This window comes from Myotis brandtii, unplaced genomic scaffold, assembly GCF_000412655.1.
Source record: "Myotis brandtii unplaced genomic scaffold, ASM41265v1 scaffold231, whole genome shotgun sequence".
Classification (NCBI taxonomy): domain Eukaryota; kingdom Metazoa; phylum Chordata; class Mammalia; order Chiroptera; family Vespertilionidae; genus Myotis; species Myotis brandtii.
Window position 1 is genome coordinate 784,340 of NW_005358689.1, and position 16,949 is coordinate 801,288.

Consider the following 16,949-nt stretch of genomic DNA (forward strand, 5'->3'; position numbering starts at 1 on the left):
GCGGGGTACAGTAACATTGCTCACTTATAAACTTGCCTGTTTTGCAATGTTAGTGGAGCCAAATAGTTTGAGATGAAATATTATGGCCTCACGATAGGCCTCTCCCATCTTGAGGGACCTGTTTATTACCAAGGCATCTTGTAATTCTCATTTGGCGGGGAGGTGGGGCAGGGAGCAGGCCTGGGGTCTGGAGGCTGTCTGATCCGAGAATTGGAACATTTAAGATGCTTAAAATGCAGTCAAAATCTTCCCCTTTTCTTCATTACTGGTTTATTCTTTTTGCATAAAACTTTAGGAAACATGCCTTTATAATAGAGGGGCTTGGGCTTCGTTTTTTGGACATTGGCAGTGGTTGGGGTATAGTTTTCCTTGAGGGTTAAATGAACTCATGAGACAAATTGGCTATATCCTAAACTTTATTCAGATGATCTCTAAATGATTGAGGTTATGTGACCACTCGTTTATGTCTGTACAACATTGTTCCACATACATTCTGCCCTGTTGACTCTCAAAGTAATGTCTTAATAAAGGTTTCTCTTCACCCTTGTCCCCATGCTTACACTTCAAAAGTACTATAGATGAAACCCCTTTTCATTATAACCAAAAAAAAGTTAAGATAATCAAATACTACAGAGCATATCTAACATGGAGTACTCGGTCCAATTCTTTAAAATTGTACAGCAACATTCTTCATTTCAAGCAATATGTTTTGAATGTTGACTATTTTGAGTGGCATTTGCTTGCTCTTATAAATTGACTAGAGGCCCGGTGCACGAAATTCGTGCATTGGGGAGGGGAGATCCCTCAGCCTCGATTGCGAGAGGGCACAGGCCAGGCTGAGGTACCCCACCGGTGTACGATTGTGGCCTGGGAGGGACACGGGAGGTTGGCCAGCCGGAGAGGGACTGCAGGAAGGCTCCAGGGCATGTCCGGCCCGTCTCGCTCAGTCCCAATATGCCAGACCCCAGCAGCAAGCTAACCTACCAGTCGGAGCGTCTGCCCCCTGGTGGTCAGTCCACGTCACAGTGAGCAGTTGAGCAGCCTTAGCATATCATTAGCATATTACGCTTTGATTGCTTGAGCAGATGACCGGATGACCGGACACTTAGCATATTAGGCTTTTATTATATAGGATTAGCATTACTTTTATAAACTGTAAGTCATTGGTTCTCACCCCTTACTGCACAGTAGAATCATCTGGGAAGTATTTTTAAAAATACGAATGCTGCCCTAGCTGGTTTGGCTCAGTGGATAGAGTTTCGGCCTTTGAATAAAAATATATTTTAAAAGAATACTAATGGCCACACCACATTACAGTATGGATTAAATCATAACCTCAGGACCTGTGTCTGTAATTTTTTATTTGTTTATCACTGGAGTGACTGTAATGTGCAGAAAGGGCTGAGGCTGCTGTAATAGATTTGTTACTTGTGGATATTTATGATATTTATTGCATTTCCTTCAAGAATTGCAGCAGACTCTCAGTGAATGCTTTGGCTGGTTCTTGGGTTAGTTGACAACCTCTCAGAGGGCTTTCTAGAATTTGAAAGACTATTGATAGATATTTCTGATTATAGAAAACTTCTCTAGTTTTGTTTTGTATATTCTTTATTATACAAATGAACATAAGTCTCCAGACTTAAGATTCAGTAGAAATTAGTGCAACTTAATAAAACTAGTGAAATACAATTTTTTTTAAAATCCTCATCTGAGGATATTTTTCCATTGATATTTTAGAGAGAGTGGAAGAGAGAGGGAGAGACAGAAATATCGATGTGAGAGAAACACATTGATTGGTTGCCTCCTGTAACATTTACAGTTTATGGGTGCCTTTATCTATATGTATATCAATATATATCTCATATTGCCCTGACCAGGGCCCGGGCCGGGGAGGAGCCTGCAACCTAGGTACATGCCCTTGCCAGACTCAAACCCGGGACCCTTTGGTCTGCAGTCTGACGCTCTGTCCACTGAGCCAAACTGGCTAGGCCTGGAATAGAATATTTTAAGGGGAATTTAAATTCATCTGAAATAGGAACTCAAAGATGTAAGAAACCTCTCTCTCTCAATCAAGAGCATTGGTGCTTATGAATATAGCACTTGTATGGGAAGAAGTGGTGAAGATTCTGTGGACTGATAAGTTTTATGGATGAACTTGGGAAATATATCTCTCTTGAAATATATATGTAGGAAGATAGCTTTTATGCTAAAAAGAGGATGTTATTGACTATCATTTACCCCAGATTGTAAAAGATAAACTTTATTTTATACCCACATTTCTCTTCCCACATTGATCTGTTACCAAAGGCACATTGGACATAAAATAAATGAGAGAAATAAGATTCGTGTTTCCACAGCCCTGACATTCCTATTGCTCACCCCTGCAGGTATAATGGCTCTGCCTTGACAACCTAACTCATATCCAGCAATGAGATGCTTCCTAAATTCAGGGTCTTCAGATCTGCTATGGCTCATACACTGTGATATCTTCCTAAGGTCATTTGATTTTTGTTGTTGCAAATATGAAGGGTAGAGGACTTTGCTTGGCAATTTTAATTGTTTCCCTGTATCATAAAGATCTTTGTAAATATTATGAACATTTTTTGTAATAATGAAACGTATAACATTTACAGTTTATCGGTGCCTTTATCAATATATATCTCATATTGCCCTAGCTGGTTTGGCTCAGTGGATAGAGTGTCGGCCTGCAAACCAAAGGGTCCCAGGTTCGATTCTGGTTAGGGGCACATGCCCGGGGTTACGGGCTCGATCTAGGGCGTGCAGGAGGCAGCCAATCAATGATTCTCTCTCATCATTGATTTTTCTCTCTCTGTCTCCCTCTCCCTTCCTCTCTGAAATCAATAAAATATATATATATACACACACACATTGATATATATATATATCCCTCATATTAAAAGAGGTTATATAAAAGTGTTAGGTAGGTTTCCATTTTCAACATTGGTATTAGTTATCATAAGTTTTATCTTCCTTCTTAATAATATAATTTACTAGGAAAGTAGTACATTTTCATTGTAAAAGAATAGTAATCTTTACTTTTGGATTTTTTGCTTTTTCATGGTGTGATGGAAAGCAAACTAATATCTAGAGTGTTCTTATGAAATATATATTTAGGGTATTCTCAAATGTATGACACTGTGTTTTGGGAAAATGGTTTCTAATGCATTGCAGTTTATGCTGAAGGGAAATAATAACTATAATTATTTTTGTATAGTTCTTTGCAACATATAAAATGTTTATAGGTGATTAAGTGAAGATATTTAGAAGTGTTCTTACTGGTAGAAAGTTCATGAACTCGAAGAAAAATAAGAAAATTTAATTTGTCTCAGCAGGCGTGGAGATTATATTTCCTTATTTAAGACTACTCTTTATAGTTCCTTAAAAGTGCCGATTCTTTATTAAAGATTCAGATTTGCTGTCAGGTCACAAGGACATTATTTTGAAATAGTCTAAATGCTACATGACCACCTGGCCGGTGTTGCTCAGTGGTTGAGCATCGACCCATGAACCAAGAGGTTGCTGGTTTGATTCCTGGTCAGGGCACATGGCCTGGGTTGTGGGCTCGATCCTCAGTAGGGGGTGTGCAGGAGTCAGTTGATCGATGTTTCTATCTGTCTATCCCTCTCCCTTCCTCTCTCTCTAAAACCAATAAAAATATTTTTTTTAAAATGCTGCATGGCCATCAAGGCCAGTCCATGGCCTTGCTTTTCAGGTCTTTATAACATGATACTTAATTCACTGAAATATATTTCTTAAGTGCAGGATTGTGCCTTTTAAAACTATCTTGGGAAATATTTTTCATGTGGACCTTCAGACCGAACTTTATATCAGTAGCCTCTAGTGGGCCTATAAAAGCTAGCTGAACTTGGCAATGCCCTAGGAGCATCCTGAGGTAGTGGAAAAGCCTTGCTTTTCGAGACATACTCATCTGAGATTGAGTTTTAATCATGTGATTTGGAGGGGTTATACTTTAATATTTTTGACCCTCAGTTTTCTCTGTAATGGTTTAATAATATCTTCATAGAGGTGTTGCAAAGAAAGTATTTCACACAGTGAGTTGTTAAAAAACACACACACATTTTTAATAGTCCGTTGAGGGGAAAAATATTCTGGGAGACAAAACCTAGTTGATGTCCTTATCCTGCCCGTCTTTAATAGCCCACGGCAGCAGATGCCTAAAATCCAGTTCTTTGTCAGTTTCTCTGGTGCTTTTAGAGAAGCTATTTGTTCTCTGGCCACAGCACTAAGTATGAATAAGTCAGCTTAGTACCAGTGATCAGAAATGAGACCATCATTTGGGGCTAAGCATCAAGCGGTTTTAAGAGGAGCTGTTTTATATTAAAACAGGATTGGTAAGTAATGGGTATGGTACCCCCAGACTCCTTTATCCCCAGTGTGGAAAGACCCCAGCGGTCTCTCTACACCCATCTATTGGTATGGAGGACCGCTGGGGATCGAGCCCACAACCCGGGCATGTGACCTGATCAGGAATTGAACCATGACCTCCTAGTTCAGCCGTGGGCAAACTACGGCCCCTCGGGCCGGATCCAGCCCGTTTGAAATGAATAAAACTAAAAAAAAAAAAAAAGACCGTACCCTTTTATGTAATGATGTTTACTTTGAATTTATATTAGTTCACACAAACACTCCATCCATGCTTTTGTTCCGGCCCTCCGGTCCAGTTTAAGAACCCATTGTGGCCCTCGAGTCAAAAAGTTTGCCCACCCCTGTAGTTCATGGGTTGATGCTCTACCACTGAGCCACACCGGCCGGGCAGTGTTATGTATTTTATCTAGTGAAACTGTGCTATAGGAGCATCACTCTCCTGAAAAAGATGATTGGTTACAATGTGGGGCCTTGTTGGTGATCCAGTCTTGCCATTTCTGGTTAAGTTTGGCGTTATGGAACCTCATGAAGCAAAGGGTTACCTGGAACACATCACCTGAGCTTATGAATGTAGTTTAGCCGAAAGCCCTCCAAACCTTGGCATCGGGCTTTGAGGGGGCCACTTAAGGCTGCCTGTGTCTCAGGTTTTCTTTTGCAAAATGGAGTGGCAATGCCTGCCACACCTGCTCTCCTGGGGGCTATTAGGAGGAGCAACTCAAGAGAGCTCATGCGTGGGAAAGTGTTTGGAAATACCAAAGCGGTGTGCTGGTGTGGCTGTTGTGGGATGAAGGTGATGTGCCTGCAGGCCGGAGGAGTTGTTTGTGAAGGATAGTGATGACTTTGCTAAATGGTTCCTGTGGTAATTGGAGCAGGTCTGTGTATCCTCTTCAACAATACAAATAGTCGAACTTGACAGTTTGCTGGCCACGCCAGCAGTTCTGACTTCCAGTTCCAAGTAGTTACCATGCGCTTTTCATAACACTCTTTTTAGATCTTGAACCACCTCAACAGTTTGCATCCTTGGGGTAAATTGGGCATCATTAGCACGTCGTGGCATGTAATATGTTGACAAATAAAATGTCCATAATTCAAACAGACCCTATTAGGATTATATGGTAGCATTTTCAGTGAGGTACAACTTGTTGTCTTCGAAGCATGGTGATTTCCTTATGCCTTATAGGTGCTGACTTTCCTGAGTACCAGACCAGAGTAGGATATAATCGCTCGGCCCTTCTCCTCACGTGAACTCTGGTGACTTTTCTCTCTACATTTCAGCATGACTGAAATGTGGCGTGTGTCTTCTCTGTCGTGTCTGCTTCATGCTTATGGCACTAGTCAGAGTGCTCTTGGCTTAGATAGCTTTAGTCCAACAAGCAATAATTATGTTCCCCAAAATTTGGAAGCTGTAAGATAAGATATATTTTTGAAACATATATGTACATATATGTTTGAATATTTATTTTTCTGAATAGTTTGTATTCATCTGTTCTTATTCCCTAGCTCCATTTTCATTCCCTGCTTTCTCCATTTGATATATTGTGTAGGGCGTTATTGTAAACGAGCACATATATATCAGCAGATAAACATTTTTAGATGCATCCAGTGAATAGGTATCTGGTTATCCTTTAAGGTAAAATAAGTTTGCTTTTGCATATTAATATTAATTACCTTTTGTTCATTAATAGTCACTGTGCTAGAAACTTTATGCGTTGTTTTATTAAAATCCTATATAGAAGATACATTTGTAGTAAAAGTTGCAAGTGGTATGGAAAGTAAAATGTGAAACTTCTCCACCTTCCCACATGGCCCAGTCCAACCTTTTGTCGTGAAATAATGGTAGCATTTTCTTAAGTCCTTCTAGGAATTATCTGTGTGTTCTAACCATGTATTTGTGTCTCCCTCACATTTTGAACAAACTGGATTCATATCATGTAGGCTGTTCTGCAACTAGGGTTTATTTACACATGAAGATCGGCTTTGGACTTCTTTCCATAGCAGTAACCCTGAGCCAACACATTTGTGTTCCTGTTGTACAGCACACCCAACGTATGGACATGACAGAGTTTAATTCTCGTATTGATTTAGTTCGTTTCCTGTTTTCACTGGTACAAACAGTGGTGCGGTCAATAACTTTATCCATACATCATCTTTACACATTGTTCAAATATGTCCAAAGGATAAATGCCTAGTAGACTCGTTGGTCAAAGATGAGGGTATTTTAAATTTTGATTAATTGCTCTCTTAGAGGGTTGAACCAATTTGCATTTCAAACAAATTTAACTCTAAGAACAAGCAAGACTTAGAGACCCTAAGAGTGTGAGTAACTTGACCCAGGTTCTCAACTTTCAAACGCAGACCCGGCCAGGCCAGGCTGTTTCTTCCAAGATACAGATGTCTCGGCTGCCATCTTAAAACACAGCTCTGGCTTTCAGACTAGGGAGCAGCATTCTGTATTTTTTTTTATATTCTCACTCAATGAAGCAATAATGATAATTCTTCCATTATAAAAACATTGCCCTTTATAGTTCTCAAAACATTTTTATATTCTCATAATGATCTATGAGATGGACATTGATTACTAGCCTGATTCATACATTTGAAGAACTGAGGCTCAAAGGCAAAACACTTAAATCTTAAAATATAATCAAAAGATGGTTCTTGGCCAAAGGCCTTGTAGCCCCCACACGGCGGAAGCACCCAGAACATTAAAATGCTAGTAGAAGAGGTGAAACGGGGAGATGCGATTAGTGGCTGTGACTGTATTGCCGTTGGCATATTAAACGCATGAACAGGAAACACACTAAAGTCTCTGGCCACGGGCCCCATCACACCTCCAGAAGAGCTGTTTTCTGGCAGCCCTGTGTATTATGGCCCCGGGGAAAACGGGTGATTTCAACATAGCTGTCTTTTAAAATTGTTCATTATATTTGATCCAAAACTGAGTTTAAATTCCCACCATGAATACCATGATCATTGCATTTCCAATCGGAGAGCATTACATTTACAGTAGCTCCTTTTTTATGATGTTGACTCGCCCTCTGTCTCATCCTCTTTCCTGTTCTATCCTAGGTTCAAATCAAATCTTTTTCTCATTTGTCTCGGTTCTAAGAGAGAAGCTCTTTTTCTATATGGCCATGGGTCAGCTCTTGAGTTCAGATGGAAGCTTTGCTGTTCTCCTGGTCCCCGAATCCTACATAAGTGCATCTACTGAACTTGATCCATAGACATCTCTTAGGACAATCTTTCTTCTGGTTTTGCTTTTTATTATTTTTTTACTTCTAATTCATAACTTATAAAGTCAATATGATTTTTCTTATTTTATGATTAAAGACACAATCATAGAAAGCTCATGTGACTTACTTCAACTACAAGCCAGAGTTCAAATTATTCTTTACTATCCACTAGCTCCTAATTCATCGCAAGAGGTCTCCAAGTTACGAAACAGGTTTTGTTCCAGAAATTCATTTGTAAGTCAGTGATTTGGCATTCGAACTGCATTTTACCACATTCGGGGGGAAAATGTTATAAATGGTGATTGAGTCCCTTGGCTGGCCTGCAAAAATCTGTTTAACTCTTGTGTAACTACAAAATGATGCATTTGTAATTTTAAAAAAAGAGGGAATGATAGTTGTAATTCTGGTTACAAAGAAAAAGAAAAACTATTATAACTATTTAAAAAATATTTGTATTGATTTCAGAGATGAAGGGAGGGGGGTAGAAACATCAATGATGAAGGAGAATCATTGATCGGCTGCCTCCTGCACACCCTACACTGGACATCGAGCCCATAACTCGGGCATGTGCTCTGACTGGGAATTGAACCGTGATCTCCTGGTTCATAGGTCAGTGCTCAACCACTGAGCCACGCTGGCCCAGCAAAAAATTACTTTTTCCTGAGGAAAAGCAGATTTGGTTAGAAGATAGGGAAACATGGAATTGACAAGAGCTCAGAGGACATGTTAGAGCACTTGGGAGGGTGTTGGAGAAAGATTGATGGCCTCTGTGTTAAGCCCAGCTTCACTTGAAAACTGAGGATTTTATTGTTAGACTAGAGGCCCGGTGCACGAATTCATGCACCAGTGGGGTCCCTTGGCCTAGCCTGCGGGATCGGGCTGAAACCGGCTCTCCGACATCCCCCGAGGGGTCCAGGATTGTGAGAGGGCGCAGGCCAGGCCAAGAGACCCCACCGGTGTACAATCAGGGCCAGGGAGGGATACGGGAGGGCTCCAGGGTGTGTCTGGCCTGTCTCACTCAGTCCCGATTGGCTGGACACCAGCAGCAAGCTAACATTCCGGTCAGAGCGTCTGCCCACTGGTGGTCATAGCAAGCGGTTGAGCGGCCTTAGCGTATCATTAGCATATTATGCTTTAATTGGTCGAACAGACGACTGGACGACCGGACACTTAGCATATTAGGCTTTTATTATATAGGATACTTTTACTAGCACAACTCACCCAACAGCTGTGATTAGAGTTAATAAGATTGATTGAATGAAATACTTTAAAAAAAAAATAAACTCTGAAATATTAACCAACCTGGGATGGTAGAATCAAACCAGAAAAGTCTTCCTTCCATCCTCCTGATGGAAAGGGACTCATTGATTTTCCCATTCAGCCCAGTAGATCCCATCAACTAGCTTAGCTTGGCTGAGGTCAGGAGGGGAGGCTCCGGAGCATGAGTCATGGGTGGAGGCGAGAAGAAGAATGTGCCTTCAGTATTTGTAGAGTGAGAGCTTCCACTTCTGGGAAAGTTGGCTTCTTACATTATCTAGACTGCCTTTCACTTAAGCGTACAAATAAGCATCTTACATTTCAATTAACTTTTTTTACAAAGTGCCTTTTTAGATGGCCTTTATGTTCTGTTGTTTTCAGAGCATTTGCACACAGCGTTTTCCTTTTGTTAACAACAAAAGGGAGGATATGCCCTTTAGTAAACAGGAGCTTAAGTGAGCAGATCTTGCTGAGACAGCACATTGAGAAGTGGTGGAGGATTAGAGTTGGTGCCTCCCGGGTCAGTTGGGGCTCTTCCACTCCCTACCTGCCTTCCTACTAGCTGGATAAGAGAATACCTTTCACTGCCATTGCTTGGTGTTGGGTATGTTATCTGAATATTTTATAAAACATATAAAACTATATTTTATAGTATATATGTATACCCAGGAGTGACTCAGTGAAGGAGAGAGCAACGGTATTTACTGCAACAATGCAAAAGCCCTCTCAGTAGCCATTATAAAGACAGTGGGATTGGCAGACCCCTTTCAAAGTGATGATAAGGCTGATGAGAGAGGCAACAGCTCCTTGATTTGGTGTGTGTTTTGATATTTATAAATGCTTTGTCTTTTTATTAAAACAGTTGATTAAATTCCATCTCTCTTAGCTCTGATACGTATATAATGGAATGTACGTATGTGTGTGTGTCTGTGTGTGTGTGTGTGTTTGAGGAGTTTTATCTAAAAGGTAAATAAATCAGTAATGCTAAATTTGTCTCCTAGCATCATGGGTATCTTCCGGGCATGAGGATGCAGGTGGAAACTCTATGCATTGTTCGGGCATGTTCTGCTCGGAAGTGCCCCTGTTGAGTAGTGTTCACGGGGAGTGGAAACACCATGTCCGCAGACGGGAAAGAGGTGGTTTGTCGGGGTACCTGTGGTCCGCAGAGATGGGGGGAGGCTGGAGAGAAGGCGCTCCTGAAGCTGTTTTGCCTGCATAGAAGAGTGCCGCTCCAGAAGGGCTAGCGAGCCAAACCATTCTTTTCCTCTTGTTGGCTTTCATGTAAGGTTAAGTAGACCAATCAGAGCCAGAAGCCTTGTTTTCAAAGAGCTGTTTTTAAGTATCTTTCCTGACTTTCCACAGATTCGCCTGCCTCGCGATAACTGGATGATTTTATGTCATTGTCTTCCGTAGGGTCAGGAGATTGGAGCATGGCTATGAGCAATGGAAACAGCGATTGTGTGGTTCTGAGCAATGGCAGCCTCGCAGCCAGTGCAGCCCCCCCGAGCCCCCTGCCCCCCTCGGACGGAGACCTTGCCGCCCAGCAGCTCCCACCCAAAGAGGCACCAAGAGCCAAAGTGAGTCCAAACGGATGCCTGCAAGCGAATGGCACAGTCAAACCCTCCTTCCTGCCTTTAGACAACCAAAGAACGACGCAGCTGTTGCCGCCATGCTGCCACCCTTGCCCATACCATCACCCGTTGACTAGCCACAGCAGTCACCAGGAGTGCCACCCCGAGGCCGGCTCGGCGTCCCCGTCTGCTTTGGCCTCGTGTTGCCTGCAGCCCCACTCAGAGTATTCGGCACCCCTGTGTCCACACCATGCCCCCGTTTACCAGACCGCGTGCTGCCTCCAGCCCTCTCCCTCCTTCTGCCTGCATCACCCCTGGCCCGACCATTTTCAGCACCAGCCTGTGCCACAGCACGTAGCCAACATCAGGTGAGTGGTCCCAACGTTCGGCTAGTCGTCCGTCAGCATTCAGAATGTGACAGATTATATGGTATGGTCAGGGCACAGACAGCCAATAGTGCATAAATACGTGGACCAACAAATCTCTCTCAAAACCAACAAATTAACAACAACAAAAAAGATTTATGGAGCAGTGTGAGCCCGCTCCAGCATGGCTCAGCCTGGCTGGGCCCTGGAGGAGGGGCGTGTGGTTGGAGAGGAGAGGGGCGCTGGTACCAAGTCCTACAGGCACTGTCAGTCACGTTCAGGAGATCGCTAGACTTGATCCTGTGCCAGTGGGAGGTATTATGTGTGTGTGTGCGTGGTTTTTGTGTGTGTGTTTTTACTGTGGAAAAATATATATAACAAAAGTGATCATTTCACCATCTGTAAGTGTATAGTTCAGTAGCATTAAGTACATCCAGATGCCATGCAGTCGTCACCACCGTCCATCTCCAGAAGATTCTTCGTCTTCCCAAACTGCAGCTCCCTACCCATTAAGTCCAATCACTCCCCGTTAGCCTCACCCCCAGCTCCTGCCAACCACCATTCTCCTGTCTGTCACCAGGAATTTGGCTACTCTAGGGACCTCAGAGAATTGGAATCATAGCGTATTTGTGTCCTTTTATGAATGGCTGATTCCACTTAGCAAGGTTCATTCACGGTTCATCCAAGCCTTAGAGTAGTATGGCAGAATTCCCTCCCCTTCTAAGGCTGAATAACACCCCATTGTAGGCATGGAGAGGCCACAGTGCGTTTTCCCAGTCATCTGCCAGTGGACAGTTGGGTTGCCTCACCCTTTGGCTGTGGTGACTCACGCAGCTGTGAACCTGGGTAAACAACCATCTGTTTGCGTTCCTGCTTTCACTTCTTTCGGATCTACACCCAGAAGCACAATGACCGCATCCTATGGTCATTCTGTTTCACTCTTTGGGGAGCCAGCAAACCGTTTCCACAGCTGCTGTGGCGTTTTACATTCCCACCAGCAGTGCACATCCTTGCTCACACTTGTTCTTTTGTGTGGTTTTTTAAAAAAATTACAGCCGTCTTAATGGTTGTGACATTACAGATTTTTAAGCAAAAAGAAGTCCTGTCAGATTTGCATGTGAGAGAGGCCCCTGGTCTGTCTGCGTTGTAGAGAGCAGGCTGGACTGGGTCAGGACCATTGGTGAGAGGAGGACCAGGAGGAGGCTGGTTGCAGTAATTCAGGTGAGAGATGATGTGACTTGAACCAGGGTTTAGAAATCATTTCATGCTGGAGAGATTTACAGGTCCTGCATCCAGCTGGTCATGAGAATCACCTGGAGAGTTACAAAAAACATACGAATAATAGGAAGGGTTTTTTGCACTGGAAACAATAGAGACCCTAGGACAGGGGTGGGCAACCTTTTTGTGAGTGCGTGCCCAAACCAGCAAAATCTCTGACTCAAAATTCTTCTGCGTGCCAACCCTAATTTTTTGAGAACATGTTACGCCTACTTGATATCTCTTAAGGTGTACGTATGTGAAGAACCTTGAAGAAATAATAAAATTCATTCGAGCGACAAAAACACAGTATATGATGATGAAAAACACATTTATTTTTTAATGTATACATGTACACTGATAGTCCGACAGAAAACTTTATGACTCCATTTGATATTATCAGTGGGACTTTTGCTGCTGCATCACTGATGACAGAGATTTTACATCAGGTTTATATTTCGTGACCTTCAGAGATATGCACGAGCTACTACTTTCATCCGTCAGGCTACTCCTATTATGAGACTTAACAAAATTCATCACTGAGAACAAAGATTCACAAGCGTATGTGGATGAAACCAAAACACTGGTCGGATCTAGGAAGGCAGGGAGAGTTAAGGCAGAGGCATAGAAATTGCTCTTCCCCTCTCTCGTCAATCCATGTCTATGGTCTTTAAGATAACTTGTTATGTAAAATTATTTATTTATCTAAGATGCACCTACACTGAATTTATCTGAAAAATAAAAAAGTCGATATTAAGAAAAAAATTGTAAATGGAAGATTATAAGAGAGGGTTTCTCGTGCTGGCAAAAGTTACTGGCGTGCCATGTTCGGCATGCGTGCCAGGGGTTGCCCACCCCTGCCCTAACCCCAATTTCTGACTTTCAGAGGCCTTGCCCTGGGCGCCCAGAACTTGCAACGTGCCCGACTTAGCCATACCCCCGCCTTAGCAACACCCATCACAGGGCCGTTTCCCCTGCATTCCCTCTTTAAATCCTCACCACAACCCCGTGGGATCAGCGCGACAATTACTCCTATTTTCCAGTTAACAAGTTACAGTTGAGGCGCCTGGCCTGCGACCGCCCAGAAAGAAGCTGGCGGGGTCAAGGCGGGAGCCCACATCAGGCTAGAATCCCCGCTCCTTCCCAACCACGCCGCGCGGTCGCTTAAACGTAGCAGCGGTCATATGCGGGGCCAAGGCCTTGAACGCGGGACCCGCACGCACCCTCACGTCACCGGCTCCTCTCTGAAGCAAGACCTCCGCTCCCCAAGACGAGGCGAGAACCTGTGTCTGCGGTCGGCCGGCCGCGCTCTTTTCGTATGTGCTGTACCATAAGGCCCAGGGGTAGTTATAACGTTGAGCATCATTTTCCGAAGTGCCTTCCTTTGCTACCCCTGGCCTTCAGCAAGCCAGCCTTCCCCCCTCTCCTGCGCCCTGGTGACTGTGTAATTGCAGTTAGCTAGGGAATTGGAACCCACAATCACTTGGAACACTTCATCAGCATTGTAGCGTGAACCTGGGCCTGGACACAGACCCCAGAGTCTCTGATTGGCCCACATCACCAGACTCAACCCAATGGCTTTTCTAAGATGTTGGAGCTGTGAATGGCGAAATTCAAGATTAGTTCCTCACTTATTTAGCAAGTATTTCATGAGAACTTGCTAAGTGTTAAGTGCTGGGACAGGTTAAAAACTGAGTTCATGGTCCCCATCTTCAAAGACGTGGCAGTGATGTGGACAGGGTAGGACACTTAGATTGAGCGTGAGCCATCCACAGGTAGCTTGCTTTCCTTGATGAGCAAATATTGACTGAATAGCTGCTTTGTTCCCTGGAGCAGCGAAGGTAAATATCAGTGCTTTGTCAGGGGCATAGCCGGTTCTTCTATTAATACAAAAAGAGAGCCAGCTTTATAAGTTCATTTCCCCCTCCTTTCCTCTCTCAGCCCTGAAAGGTTACTAGTAGCTAAAAAGTCATTGGTCTTTGTTTATTGATATTCGTTGTAACCTGTCTAGGACTATGGCAGGTGCATTGAAATCCTGGTTCTGCCATTTGCTGGCTTTGTGGCCTTGGGTAGATATTTCAGCTCTCAGCGGTAGCGTCTCTCTGTAAAGATGGATAACTGTGGCCATTTTGCACATAGCACAGTGCCTAGAACCGAATAGTCATTCCTTTCTCCTCTTTGTTCCTTTCATTTTCTTCTCTTTTTCATTGGTGTTGTTCTTTACTGCCTGTGCTGATTCTGTTAACATTGTTTTAGAAACCAAGCCATTCCTGAATCCTGATGTAGCTAAGTATGGCTTTTCATTCTTGTTTATCAATCACACATTCGCCCCATCAGCCTCCAGGAAAGAGCAAGTGGAGAAGGTCGCAGATCTGCCTCCGGAGAGGAGAGGGGGCTGTTGGGAACCTCTCCAGCCCCGAGGCTCAGGGCCCCTATACCTTATACTAATTAGATAATCTGATTAGATAGTTAATTTTAGAAGTCTGGTCAGATTAAACCTTGATTTCACTGCAACCAGGGTTTATTTTTACTTTCCTTAAAGTAGTCCAAATTAACTTTTTAAAACAGGATAATGTTTGTAAAATTTTAAATGTTCCAAGCTCGCTTGCCAAAGTAAGTGAGTTTGGCAGCCGGATTGAGCGAAGGCCTGTTTTATTAGCAGCACTTCTTTTAGAGGCTTTTTTATGTTATAAATGAGCAGGTTTTAGAGTGTGCAGTGCCTCGTGGAATGCTTTGCGCACAGCCTGCAATACATTTCAGAATACGAGCTTTGGTCATCTTGTATTTTAACCATCAATGTCAAGAAACAATGCCCTTCTTATTTTATAAAATTAATTAATATAACATTTTGCCGTGAAGTAATATGTTCTTTACTCCCTTTCCATATTATTGCTTAGCAGGTACTGAGAGGGAAGAACAAAAAAGAAATGATTCAAATTTTCCTTTTTTCGTTGTGGTTAAAACTAAAGTTTAAAAAACGTAAACTATTTGGCAAACAATAAAAGGTAAATGTCATTGTTATGAATCAGCTACAGCTCTAATTCCAGGAAAAAGGCAATTATCTGTGATATCTTCTCAAACTTCAGTGGATTGTTAAGTGTAATTTAAAAGAATTTATAGTACTTCATATTTATAGGAGAACTTTGATTGCTGTACTATTTTGTGTTCTTTTCAGCAAAATTGACTCTACAAAATTATATCTTTTTAAAAATATATTTTTATTCATTTCAGAGAGAAAGGGAGAGGGAGAGAGAGATAGAAACATCAATGATGAGAGAGAATCATTAATTAGCTGTCTCCTGACCGCCCCCTACTGTCATCGAGCCTGTATCTGGGGCATGTACCCTGACTGGGAGTCTGACTGTGACCTCCTGGCTCATAGGTCCTGGCTCAACCAGAGTCACTCTGGCCGGGCTCTTTTTTTAAATATACAAACCAGACAATCAACCAATTGCTTGGTGTTTGGGAGTTTGAAATACAGCCTATTGCCTGGGGCATATTTGGAACCAAATATTTGTTGAATGAGTGATTACCCAAAATATATATATATCAGGAAACAATTTTTTTTAATTTACGAAGCTTAAATGTATTTTTTTTTTTAAAAAAACAACCCTCACAAAGTTAGTCACTGCTTATAGTCTAGTAGGAAAGAGATGATCAAGGCAGAAATAACCACACTCTCTGAGGACCAAAATCAAAATGTAGCGGCTCGGGGAGTCCCAGAAAGGAAAGGGGGGCATAGGAGAGCTTAGAGGAGGCATCAGGGGAGACGTGGGCAGGGGGGGGCTTTAAAAAAATAACAGGAGCCCAGCTGCCCAAAGTAAGGGGACCGGAGGCCTGGAGGCCATGAGAGGGGGAGCAAGTGGAGGCAGCCTGGCAGGCGGTCTCCTGTGCCTGGAGGAGGGACCAGAGGAGGCCTCACGGGCACGGTGCCCCTTGGGTTCATCCCATTGGCCCAGTGATGGCGAACCTTTTGAGCTCCGCGTGTCAGCATTTTGAAAAACCCTAACTTAACTCTGGTGCCGTGTCACATAGAGAAATTTTTTGATATTTGCAACCATAGTAAAACAAAGACTTATATTTTTGATATTTATTTTATATATTTAAATGCCATTTAACAAAGAGAAATCAACCAAAAAATGAGTTCGCGTGTCACCTCTGACACGCCTGTCATAGGTTCGCCATCACTGGTCTAGGCCTTTTACCTGACTACTTATCTCACTGCTGAGACCAGCTGTTTTGTTAAAAATGACCGTGTCTTCGTTCTCACTGCTATTTAATGGACAGTTGGACTCAGATCATTATTTTGGTCCTGGCTGACACTAAGTATTCTGGGTCTTGGCTTCTCAGGCATGCGTCTGGGGCTTGGTTTTTCCGCTCTCAGCATTGATCGGCCTACCATGTTGGCCAGCAGAAACTAAAGCTGTTTCATTGTAAAGCTAGCCCTGGGGAGATTTATTTAAGTGTATTATTTGCTTGTTATAATGTTCCCCTCTAACGCAGAATTAAACCCTACATTAAGCTTCAAATTCTAGGGATTTTTCCCCCCCTCTTACCCCAACTTCCTTCTCCCAACGCTTAAAATTCTAGTGCCTGGGATTTTGGCTTGAGAAATTTGGACCTTGTTCCAGCATCCCATGCTCTTAAGTTAGTTAAGTTTAATAAGATTTTTCTGGCTTTCTTATGAGCTTTTCTTGGATCTCTTATTAGCGATTATTCGCATCTTATTAAGAGAAGTCTAACCTGTGTGCGTGTTTAGCATGTTTTGTACAGGGCTCGCAGCAGCAGTCCGGCAGGGAGCGGCTCGAGTTTAAGGGCAAGCACTTTATAACCGAGTGTACGTTTAAAATGTGGCACGA

At 42.8% G+C, this 16,949-nt stretch overlaps 1 protein-coding gene across 1 annotated transcript in view; it reads left to right on the forward strand.

Annotated features, from left to right (window-relative positions):
* The window catches only part of DISP1 (dispatched homolog 1 (Drosophila)), a 97,309-nt gene that overhangs the window by 46,890 nt on the left and 33,470 nt on the right, over window positions 1–16,949 (forward strand). Inside the window, exon 4 of the mRNA XM_014539916.1 lies at window positions 10,311–10,836. Coding sequence (XP_014395402.1) covers window positions 10,311–10,836 — 526 coding nt within the window. The remainder of the gene's footprint in view (window positions 1–10,310; window positions 10,837–16,949) is intronic.